The sequence below is a fragment of the Mytilus galloprovincialis genome, chromosome 3, assembly GCF_965363235.1.
Source record: "Mytilus galloprovincialis chromosome 3, xbMytGall1.hap1.1, whole genome shotgun sequence".
Taxonomy (NCBI): Eukaryota; Metazoa; Mollusca; class Bivalvia; order Mytilida; family Mytilidae; genus Mytilus; species Mytilus galloprovincialis.
Window position 1 is genome coordinate 109411509 of NC_134840.1, and position 13324 is coordinate 109424832.

Genomic DNA, 13324 nt, shown 5'->3' on the forward strand with positions numbered 1-13324 from the left:
TTTTATTACAACTGTCTCATAAACTTAACATTAACCAAGATAACTAAACAAAGACCAATGAACCTTGAAAATGAGGTCAAGGTCAGATGAACCATGCCAGGCAGACATGTACAGCTAACAATGCTTCTATACAACATATATAGTTGACCCATTACTTATAGTTTAAGAAAAATAGACCAAAACACAAAAACTTAACACTGTGCAATGAACCGTGAAAATGAGGTCACCGTCAAATAAAACCTGCGCGACTGACATAAAGATCATAAAATATTTCCATACACCAAATATAGTTGACCTATGGCATACAGTATTAGATAAAAAGACCAAAACTCAAAAACTTAACTTTGACCACTGAACCGTGAAAATGAGGTCAAGGTCAGATGACATCTGCCCGCTAGACATGAACACCTTACCATCATTCCATACAACAAATATAGTAGACCTATTGCATATAGTATGAGAAAAACAGACCAAAACACAAAAATTTAACTATAACCACTGAACCATGAAAATGAGGTCAAGGTCAGATGACACCTGCCAGTTGGACATGTACACCTTACAGTCCTTCCATACACCGAATATACTAGCCCTATTGCTTATAGTATCTGAGATATGGACTTGACCACCAAAACTTAACCTTGATCACTGATCCATGAAATGAGGTCGAGGTCAAGTGAAAACTGTCTGACAGACATGAGGACCTTGCAAGGTACGCACATACCAAATATAGTTATCCTATTACTTATAATAAGAGAGAATTCAACATTACAAAAAATTTGAACTTTTTTTCAAGTGGTCACTGAACCATGAAAATGAGGTCAAGGACATTGGACATGTGACTGACGGAAACTTCATAACATGAAGCATCTATATACAAAGTATGAAGCATCCAGGTCTTCCACCTTCTAAAATATAAAGCTTTTAAGAAGTGAGCTAACACCGCCGCCGCCGCCGGATCACTATCCCTATGTCGAGCTTTCTGCAACAAAAGTTGCAGGCTCGACAAAAACGTCCGACTAAGTATTTGGTCAAAGATACCAAAGGGACAGTCAAACTCATAAATCTAAAAAAAACTGACAGCGCCAAGGCTAAAAATGAAAAAGACAAACAATCAACAGCACACATGACACAACATAGAAAACTAAAGATTAAACAACACGAACCCCACCAAAAAACCAGGGGTGATATCAGGTTCTCCGGAAGGGTAAGCAGATCCTGCTCCACATGTGGCATCCGTCGTGTTGCTCATGTGATAACAAATCCGGTAAATAGTCTAATTCGGTAGGTCACATTCATGAAAGGGAAGGGGATCGTAGTTACGACGTAACTACAAGCAAAATACAGGAAAAAATTAACATATTAGAAGAAGATAAAATAAATAATCCGAAAAAAATAAAAAAAGTGTCTATTTCCAAGAAAAGGTGAAAAGACGACACTGAACTGAACTATAAGTAGGTAATTAAAAATTCGAATAGGTCTCTGAATTGGAGTTTCTGAAAATAGGTCAAGGAAGATCGCAGAAAAAAAGATACACTAATTACCTGTTCTTCTCCGAAATTAGGTTGTATTATCTTAAAAATAGCATGTAAATAAGAAAATTAAACAGTTCAAACAATTGATTAGAGGCACTGATAACATTAAAATAAGATGTGTGAAATACATCTGGAAACGCATGTGTTTGGCATTGTTTTTCTACGTAGAAAAAAGTCACAACAAAATACAAGTCAGGAGCCTCTGGCCTTTGTTAGTCTTGTATTATTTTAATTTTAGTTTCTTGTGTACAATTTGGAAATTAGTATGGCGTTCATTATCACTGGACTAGTATATATTTGTTTAGGGGCCAGCTGAAGGACGCCTCCGGGTGCGGGAATTTCTCGCTACATTGAAGACCTGTTGGTGACCCTCTGCTGTTGTTTTTTATTTGGGCGGGTTGTTGTCTCTTTGACACATTCCCCATTTCCATTCTCAATTTTATCTTTATTAAGCGCAGAAATCAATTTATGTTCGGATTGCTAAAACATTTTTTTCATCGATGAATTTATTTATTCATGTGAGTTTGATTTGAAAATAAATTCATATAGGGAGGAGGGAAGTGATCATTGATTTCTTTGAACTTGCAATACGTCCAGTGGCAAATATTAAATGCATATCTAGGAGGAGGGTAAATTAATCACGAATTAGTTTCTGCAAGGTTCATATGTAGGACGATCAGGATGTACCTGGTATCTATAATACTAAAATTACGAGGTCCAATTTGTCAGCCGTCATCACGTAAAAACGACGAATCAAAGAATTCAGCTTTATATATAGCTAATATAGTACAAAGGTGTAGATTAAAAATTACACCACTCCAGGCCCTTTTGTTTTCCACGTAATTAATATTGCCAATAATTAAGAAGTTCCGGGTCGAGTCCGTTACCGATACCAATAGTGTATTCACCTGTTACCTATTACCTTATCTGTACGTTCCGCATCTAACAGGTGCACCACCAAACGGTGTATTTAGGATTATGCTATATACACGGATCATAATCACAGGGTTGACACTACTAAATTCAATCATTGTCAAATTGTTACCTATTGTAGTATTTTAATCAGTAAGACTTTCTAAGATAACAATACGAATACTAAAAATCTGGACTAAAAATAAGGTGTATATAGGAACCGTTTTCAATTTTTTAGCGGGCATGACATAAAACAGTGAATCAAAGAATTCAACTTTATTTCTAACTAACATAGGACAATGCTGTTGATTAAAAAATACTCCATTCCAGGACCTTTTGTTATCCTAATAATTAATATTACCAATGATTGATAAGTTCCAGTTCGCCGGTTCAAACAGAAAGATTTGAAAGCAGAGAAAACTGTGTATCTTATAATCGGCATGACTTTATCAGATAAAAAATAATACTAAAATATTGATTGATTGATTGTTGGTTACTTAACGTCCAGTGGCAAATATTTCATGCATATTCAGGACGAGAACAAGTTCACAATAAATACAATAGGTAGGTTGATACAATAGAGGCCATCTGGGATGATGGTCCGGGAAATTTGGACTGCCACTGGAAAATGAGGGTATATTGGATAGGGACAGAAATTTTGCCTTGCAACAGGCCCCCTACGGACCCCTCAAAAAGTTGTTGCAAGGGTTCTTAACGTGCAAAGAGCGTGGCACTCTCTTTACACGAGGCATCGGATTTAACGTCCCCCTTCTGACCGGACGTGACTGCGAACTTGATACATCCCGCACAGCCAAACGGACGCTCCACTTCGGCAAGCGTTTTACTGCCGGTCGGGAGAAGACCAAGTGACCATATTTCTATTCCCCAGTCACCTTTGGGGGTTAATATTAAAATAAGGCTTGCGCATAGTTATATATTTTAATTCAGTCACGGACCCGCGATATCACGGGTGTGTTCTAGTAGTATATATAATTAACATTTGAAATAAAATTGAGAAAGGAAATGGTGAATATGTCAAAGCGACAACCACCCGACCATAGAGCAAACAACAGCCGAAGGCAACCAATGGGTCTTCAATGTAGCGAGAATTCCCGCACCCGTAGGTGTCCTTCAGCTGGCCCCTAAAATATGCATAATAGTACAGTGATAATGGACGCCATACTAAACTCCGAATTATACACAAGAAACTAAAATTTAAAATCATACAAGACTAACAAAGGCCAGAGGCTCCTGACTTGGGACAGGCGCAAAATTGCGGCGGGGTTAAACATGTTTATGAGATTTCAACCCTCCCCCTATACCTCTAGCCAATGTAGAAATACCACATTAGTGACAGTTTTTGAGAATCAGACAACTTAGAAAATCAAAACATTGCCAGAAAAAAAACTTACAATCAGATTTAGAAGTTACCCATATCCTGAGGTAAAAAATAGTAGGACTTTCGTTTCCTTGTCTGGTAATTCCAAAAATCTCTAGATATAATTGGTTAGAATAATGGCAAACTACTGTGTTAGCTCCCTTTAGTTGTTTTAAAATTTCTAGTCCATTTCTACCAAATTATATCTCGAGTTCTCAAAACATGAAAAGGAAACGCACGATCATATTTTTTAGCATAACTTAATGTCTACTTAAGTGGGTTTTGTTTGCCATATTTTCACCACTGTGCACGTGATTCTTGGGCAGATTTGCTCTTAAAATGAAGGGGTGTTGGATAGAAGCAGACATTCGTTCTTATCACATGTAACCTATAGATCCCCAGAGAGATCATCTAGCAAAAGTTTGTAGAGAACCAGATACACACCATACAATGTATGACGCGGGATATTTAATGTATCATCCACCCCTTTTCAAATTGGACGTGGTTGCGTATTTATACATCATGCATATCTAAATCAAATCCAACTTTCGTAAGGGTTTCATTTCTAGACATGAGAAGCGCAGGAATTGCCATAATGCTATAAAAGAGGGACGAAAGATACCAAAGGGACAGTCAAACTCATTAATCTAAAACAAACTGACAACGCCATGGCTAAAAATGAAAAAGACAAACAAACAACAGCACACACGACACAACATAGAAAACTAAAGAATAAACAACACGAACCCCACCAAAAAACTAGGGGTGATATCAGGTGCTCCGGAAGGGTAAGCAGATCCTGCTCCACATGCGGCACCCGTCGTGTTGCTTATGTGATAACAAATCCGGTAAATTGTCTAATTCGGTAGGTCACATTCATGAAAGACTCACTTGGCACAGGCATTAACCGAAGAAATTTCAATTTACAGATAAGGGTATTGTGGACGATGTGGAAATAAAAAAAGAAATTGGAGGCATTCCGTTTATTGATCTTTGCTTGCAAAATACGTTCGGTCACAAATATTGCATGCATGTCCAAAGACAAAATCAGTTTACAATAAATACAATGTGAAGAAGGTCTTGTAATAGATGTCGACTGAGGAAGATGGGCAAAAAAGTTGTAAAGTGAATGAAAAATAAGGATTTATTGGATAGGGACAGAGTTTTTTTCAGTTAAAAGTCACCGACGGACCACGTAGCAAGCTCTCTAATCGTGGCTTTTGATGCAACGTTCCCATTTTGACTGGACGTGGCTGTGTACTTTTACATCCCACTCAGCAACAAAGGTTTACTGTTGGTCGGAAGAAGACTTAAAGTCACTAAATATTTAGTCCCCGGTCACTCTATGGATCAGAGACATTCGAAAATGATAAATACAATAAGAACAGACATCACCGGCGCTTTAATATAACACGAGAACAGACAAACAAACAACTGTTCGTTAATACCGAAACATCACATTGAAAACTATTTAAAGACTGAGCATCACGAACCACATTAAAAACTTCGTGTTGTTAAAGCAAGCATAAATCTGGTTATAAATCGCTTTGTGATACTAATTGTCAATCATTTAAGACATGCATCGTGCACATACGTTCATTATTATGTTTTTTCCACACCTGTTTAACTTATATATTTAGTGACTATCTTCTGTAATACAAATGCATGAAGCCTTGTTTCTTCTAATCTCTCCATTTTCAAATAAAAGTCATGAATTTTATTGTTTCATAACATTTATATGAATATAATTTTTTATTGGATCACGATATTTCCACTGCGTTCTCTGTATGCAAGGGTTTTAAAGTTACATTTATCTCGTGTTGTATTGTAAGAGATTAAACTTATCGGTCCAATCATAAACGTGCGAGGCTGGAACTATTTACTAGTTATACATCATATCGGATTTCACCAGATTTGAGAAGCGAGCAGTTGAGATCAAGAAGCCCGAAGACTTCCGGGAATCGCGGGCACGTGAATTCAATTACAATTTTAAGGGTCGTTATATGGATTATCATTAGTAGCCCTATTTATAAACGGATAAAGTGAAAGGTCGTGTTGAAGGATGAGTTAGGTGCACGGATTTTGTCCAGGGCATATACTTTGTTCATTTGTTTGTCATGTTTAAATTAATTTGTATGTCTTTGCTCGGCTCTTGATTTTGAATAAATAAAAGATATTTCCACTCACGAAATGTGTGAGAATGAATTAGCGAAGTAAATACACTCATCACGGGTACTATCTTAAATTTGTGCACACTAGACGAGCATTTCGTCTACAAAAGACTCAGCAGTGAAGCTCGAAGTAAAGAAGTCTAAACGCCAAATAAATTACGAAAATTAAGCGCATTAAGGGACCACAATTCCCAAAGTTTTACTAAAAATCAGATATGGTAATCGAAAATATTCACCTATGAAGATAATGTTAAGTTGCGCAAGTTTCGCTTATTCTTTCCTTTTAAACATTGGGTTTTGCTCGAATATTGAAAAAAATAGAACACACTTGTAAACCAGTTTGCATGACCGACGATTTAAACATCAGTCTATTCTGTGAATGGTGATACTATTTCTTTTTCCTTGAATGACTTATCTATATGATATTGTTTCTCCTTAATCATATTTTATTAGAACGATTTTACTGATATGAAATTCTTATAGTATATGTTTTTCGTACTGAATTGTGGAATCGGGAAACATCAATTTATGTATCTGTTGATTTTTTTTTTTAATGAGGATCGATCAGGATACTTGGTGTCTAGTTTAAGATTATCATAAAATGATTTTTTTTTCATCAAGAAAAAAAATATATTGCATAGGATCCATGTATTCTTTCGTAGCGGAATGAATTACATTTTTCCGATGTAAGGGACATCCCCATTATCTTTTTGGAGTAGCCCAAACAATTATTCATTTTAAAAAATGTTTCCCTTCTTTTAAACAGTGCTTAAATCTTTCCTTTCATTGTATGGTGGTTTAGTTTAAACATATTTATTTATAGTGGATTGGGAAACAAGTTTTGCAATTTATATTAATCCCTTTCCACTTTGCGGGTGCGAGTGCTGTCTTGTAGCGGCATAAGCCTGCTCTTTTCGAAATCTACAAGGGTGTCTTTAACGTGCTTGAGATGTGGCTCTCTCTTAACACGGGTCAGCCATTTATCGTCCCCTTCTGACGGACTATCATCGTTTCCTCAAGTCCATACTTGCAAATGATGTCAAGGGAGAGCCGAAAATTCAGTCTCTGAAATTTTCATCCCAGACGGAATTCGAACCAGGAACCTTTGTGTTAGTAGTCCGATGCACTAACCACTACACCACGGCTCTCTTGGTGTTTTGTGTTTATGCTACTTTCAGCACTAAAGGGTATTTTGTTTCGTTCACGTTTTAATAAGTTAGAAGCCTAAGTGCACGAAGAGATGTTTCTAAGCTGGTACATGTATGATATAAGCATGTTTGCAATGTAAATATTATTTTCTTATCAAAAATAATTTTTTCAGTCAAGTGTTTCAATATAATTGATTACAAGTTACTATAGTTAAGACTTAACTAAATTATATCAAAATAAAGGTACTTATATTACTATTCCTGTAGTGATTCCACTTGTAAGAGTACAATTTCAAAATAGTTTGTAATCATTACTATTATTACACGATGCAAACATATTTTCTCGTCTTTTATATAGATTAGATCATTGGTTTTCCTGTTTAAATAGTTTTACTAGAGTCATGTTAGGTCCTTAATAGATTGCTGTTATGCTAGAGCTAAGGGGCCGTGTTGAAGGCCATATTTTGACCTATCATGGTTTATATATACTTTTACAAATTGTGACTTGGATGGAGAGTTGTCTCATTGGCACTCATTCCACTTTTTTTTTAATTTATAGAGTCTGATTAATTCCTTCTTGAGTGTGATACCGGATTACATGCGCTATTTTCTCAACAATTTAAAATCATGAAACTTGTCAGTGATTTTCACTGCATGCGCTTTTATGGTTTGTTCTATAATTCTAGATATTTGGAGGTTGGTTAAAGATATAGAATCATCTCGTTTGTCAGTAGTGGAGAAAGAATTACTAACCCTGTTTTTTGTGTACATGTTTCGCCACTCTTTTCTTTTAATGTTACTCAAATGATGGACGATTGATGTCTCAAAACAAAATTCAGAGGAAGTCGTTTGTTGCCTTATTGTTGTTTTTTCGTTTATTTTTATGCCCCACCTACGATAGTAGAGGGGCATTATGTTTTCTGGTCTGTGGCTCCGTTCGTCCGTCCGTTCGTTCGTCCCGCTTCAGGTTAAAGTTTTTGGTCAAGGTAGTTTTTGATGAAGCTGAAATCCTATCAACTTGAAACTTAGTACACTTGTTGCTTATGATATGATCTTTCTAATTTTAGTGCCAAATTAAAGTTTTGACCCCAATTTCACGGTCCACTAAACATAGAAAATGAAAGTGGGAGTTTCAGGTTAAAGTTTTTGGTCAAGGTAGTTTTTGATGAAATTGAAGTCAAATCAACTTGAAACTTAGTACACATGTTCCCTATAGTATAATCTTTCTAATTTTAATGCCAAATTAGATTTTTACCCTATTTCACAGTCCATGGAACATGAAAAATGATTGAGTGGGGCATCTGTGTACTTTGGACACATTCTTGTTTTTTATACATTTATCACGTCGTAGGTTTTTATTTGTTTTAAATGTTTCACAATTTTCATGTCAGACCTTTTATAGCATGCTTTTATGTATGGGTTATATGCTCATTGTTGGTGGCATCATTCAGTGACATAAAGCTACAGTCAATAATTACATAAAATATATTTCACCCTCAAGTCCAAAATTACATAGAAAATAGCTATTAACTATTTATGCCCCACCTACGATAGTAGAGGGGCATTATGTTTTCTGGTCTGTGCTCCGTTCGTTCGTTCGTCCGTTCGTCTGTGCGTCCGTTCAGGTTAAAGTTTTTGGTCAAGGTAGTTTTTGATGAAGCTGAAGTCCAATCAACTTGAAAATTAGTACACTTGTTGCTTATGATATGATCTTTTTAATTTTAAAGCCAAATTAGACTTTTGACCCCAATTTCACGGTCCACTGAACATAGAAAATAAAAGTGGGAGTTTCAGGTTAAAGTTTTTGGTCAAGGTAGTTTTTGATGAAATTGAAGTCCAATCAACTTGAAACTTTACTACATATGTTCTCTATAGTATAATCTTTCTAATTTTAATGCCAAATTAGATTATTACCCAATTTCACGGTCCATGGAACATGGAAAAGGATAGTGTAAGTGGGGCATCCGTGTACTTTGGACACGTTTTTGTTTCTATGTAATTTGGGTCTTGAGTTAGAGATATGTCTCATTGTCAATTTTATCATATCTTCTAATTTCTATATTATTTATATTTCTTTTTGTAAAGGTCTTGACTGTTTTCTTCGTCTCATAGTTTTTGAATGACCTGTTGGTATATTTTTAGTATCTCTATTTCTTATTTTGTGAACATAATCTTTAGACTAGAGATTCCGGCAACTAAAAGCGTATCATACCGAGTGTCGATTGGTAAATTGTTGCAATCCGAATGATGAGTTCTAGATCAGTTGCGGATTCAGTCGGGGGCGCATTCAGTAGCCCATCCAACCACCACATTGAAAAAGAAAATAAAAACTATACTGAAATAAAGTTAATATCACAGCCAATAGGCTATTTGCCAATTCCCGTAATTGACCCTGTAATTAGAGATCCCTCTTTCAGTTATCTCCTTTATGAGGGACATTAATGTTCATTTATAATGGAGAGCTAGCAGAACGAGCAAATTTACCTGTGCTAAATGTGAGTTATATTTAAGCCTTTCAAATCTTTTACCTACATTTGTTTGTTGTTAATCTAAATACTTTTGACATCAGAAATTATTTTTTATGAAAAATTAGTTGCACCGCCGATACATCACTTTCAATTCATCATACTTTGCATTCGCAAAAGCCAATTGTGTCCGGTATGGAACCAGTCTACGATTGACAAAGGGAAGTAATTTGTTTAACTGGCCACCCGCTGATTGATACTTCGACACAACTTTTTGTGTAGATCAGATTGAAACAACAGCAGGGGTCCAGTTTAGTAATTTGTTTGAAAAGTGTGTAATAACAGAATCAAATCGGTAATTGGCAAATGGACTATTTTTTCTCAATATATCGGCCTTTAATTCCGAGTTCTCAGCTCCTTTTTTCTCTTTCAAATCCTGAATCCTCGCATGTAGAAATGTCTTTTTTTTTATAATATTCTAATGTATTGCTCTTTCGTTGAAACTAACCAGCAGTGTCATTTTGTTCCTATGAAAGAAAACAGAATTTTATTCATTGCTTTTTATTCATAACGAAAGTAATAATTTTGATTAAAGATGATCTCTATCATTACATTTTTATGAAGCGTAGAGATAGTATCGGAGGTTTATCTACAGGGTAATATAGCTATAGAATAATTGATCGACTATATTTGATAAATAACTTCTAATCAGGGTATAATCAAAACATTTAACCGAGTAATAAATTGTTTATCAATATCCCAAGGAATATTTTCACCATTATGTAATACAAAAAGTTAAAACATACACATAACTGATTGTTTACATTATGAAAGTTAGTACTTGGATATTGACGAAAGGTTTAAATTCAATTAATGCACCTTTTGAATGAACGCCGATTACCCACCTGTTATCACGGGTAATATAGCCTCAAGGTGTATCATTGAGAAGGCAGTCAGTTACAAACTATGTATAGACAACACCACCTGAAAGACTTCCGAAGTATCAAAGTATTCCGAAGTATCAAAGTGTCTTTCCGTCGGATCAAGTATACCTTGTGAAATCTGGGAACAGTATATCAATACATATATATGTTCCTGGTGAAATGTACATACTAATATAGCATACAAGTGTTAATACAGTGATTTTTAATTTATTTCATTTTATTAGTACTGATATTTAATATAGTTATTAATGCATCGGAACTTTATAATTTCATTTTCAATGTTTCAAGGATGAATGTTTCTGTATGGACGTTTTCATGGATATTTATATTGTTTTATTGTGTCCGTGCTGAATTGTCTATTGCTGAGATTCAGGCTACAGGAAGGGTGAGTTTTTTTGTTTTTTTTATAAAATGATGTCTCCCTGTGCATGATTGACAGGCTAATACAAATTATATACTAATATTTGGTGAAGAAATAATTTATTCGTAAAATATGCAATTTAAACATCCCATTCAATAATTCGTAGTGCACATCAATGAAAACGTAAAAAAGAAGTAATGTTTAAAGGTTTAAATTTTTAAAAATTAGAAATTCAAGTGCGGGTAATGATAAGTTTATAAAATAGTATTATTAAAAAATCTCAGGAAAATTTAAAACGGAATTTTTTTATCAAATAGTAAAAACAAAACATCAAAGGAATAAAAACTGACATTATTATTCCTAACTTGGTACAGGCTTCCTTATCTAGAAAATGATAGATGAAACTTGGTTTTATAGCTAGTTAAACCTCTCACTTCTATGACAGTAATTTCATTATATTGACAACAATGTGTAAGCTAAATAAAAAGACATAATATGTAAATAATCAAAAATTAGGGTCAAAGACGTTTCTTGGATTCTGTTACAGTGTTTTAATCACGGGCTATTTAGGAAAGTTCTACATATAAACTGAAAATGTATTTTGTTAACAATTCTTAAAGCCGACCAATATAGCAAATTATGTTACACACTTGATAATCTTTTTATTGATTTGTTTTTCGTCTATCCTGGTTGACTATATATCTGTAGTATACATCGTGTTCGCGCTCCTCTCCACTTTGGACTGTCTATCTGTTAAGTAAAATAATACTGTTTAGAAAAGAGAGAATTTTACCAGTCGCGATAGTACCTATATTTAAATATATGACAAAATATGATGTCTGGTCTATAACTGGTGTTGTCAACGATGCTTCTATAAAAATTCGCAGAACGGGTATTTAGAGTTTGTAGGCGACGGGGTATTAAGAATTATCCTTGACCTACCGTCTTTCTGACCGTAAATTTTTTGTTGCAAGGGTTAAACGAGGACACATTCTACCTGTATTGCTTATATTTTACTTTAAAAATACTTAAACGGGTAAATGTTATGCCACCATATCTTATCTTTATATAGTAATCAAAGAATTATCTCCGATCGTATATCTTGTTTGCTATCACTTTAGACCTCATTTATATAAACAGAACCCACGTGAAAAGTTTAAGATTGAGCATCTGGTGCATGCAACAATATAAAAAAACAAAAACACGCAAAACAGAGAAGAAACATGTTTTGTTTCTTTTAAGATTTAAATATAGTTTGTGATTTCCGGTCTAATATCATTTTAATTCATGATAAACTGGAATGATTTATATAACATTCAAATGGATCACATCTTGTATCTAAATTGCCTATTTATATAGCTACTGATCATGACACCTGTCAGAGGTGTTCCTATCTGTCAGGAGTTATCATAATCACATAATAAGTTGATTATTTTATCAGTATCTGCATACACCTGTAAAGTTTTAAATTCCAGAAGTTAAGGAGAAAGAAAAAGTTCTAGTAAGTGCGAATTTCCGTCGTTATTATTGCATTATATGCTTCATTTTTCTTCGTTTCAACACCCTAATGATGATTGTCGTAATTATATAACTTGCTTATCTATGATTAACACCTCCCAGGTTAATCGATTAACAAATACCAAACATTCTACAGTAAACGCAGTACAAATATATACCACCTTGAGCTTCAAAGTCAACACGTCACTTACATTGATTCCCCTAGAAGTTAACAAATTACTAATGACGATTGCCTCACAAGTCAACAGACTTTTCACAAGTTAACACGGAATAAGCAGCAGTACTACATTGCTGATATCAATTCCTTCACTAGTTTTAACACGGCTTCACAAATGTGGAGCAGGCTACGTCTGTTTACCCTTCCAGGGTACATGAGATCACCCCCGTTTTCCAAGTATCACCAATTTAATTGAACTTTGAAATTATGAAAGGAAGTCAATTCAATTTATTAATGCATACATGATGGACTGTATGAGGGCTGTCGCTATTGTATTCTCTTGTATTATGTATAAATAAGAAGATATGGTATTAGTGCTAATTAGACAACTCTCCATCCAAGTCAAAATGTGTAAAAAGCATTATGGCCCATTTTTCAGATATCGAGCACCATTGTATTCCCTATTTTTCACCCCCCCCCCCCTTATTTCCAATTCTGTATACCCAATCCATTCCCTTATGCATTCCAAAACAAAGCACCAATCAAAAGTAGTACTGTACATGCATGTATCATCTCAATAATATGTAGATTATCGATTCTGGTATGCATATTAGGAAACATTCTTACCTGTATTGTTGTGGAAGGATTTTATCTTGATGTTGATTTAAAACATAGCATAGTTTTCACAAGTACCTTGTAATGTACATACGAAAACCATTGTCTCAAACATTTAAAAAA

At 34.7% G+C, this 13324-nt stretch overlaps 1 protein-coding gene across 7 annotated transcripts in view; it reads left to right on the forward strand.

Moving 5' to 3' along the window:
• The first annotated feature begins 10424 nt into the window (after positions 1 to 10424).
• The window catches only part of LOC143069753 (SPARC-related modular calcium-binding protein 1-like), a 54823-nt gene continuing 51923 nt past the window's right edge, over positions 10425 to 13324 (forward strand). For 3 of the 7 annotated variants that reach the window (XM_076244521.1, XM_076244524.1, XM_076244526.1), the window contains exon 1: positions 10427 to 10935. In XM_076244521.1, the coding sequence (XP_076100636.1) occupies positions 10840 to 10935 (96 nt within the window). In that variant the 5' untranslated portion in view covers positions 10427 to 10839. Of the gene's footprint in view, positions 10936 to 13324 lie in introns of all 7 variants that reach the window. The other 4 variants (XM_076244528.1, XM_076244527.1, XM_076244525.1 and 1 more) reach the window with 3 other exon arrangements.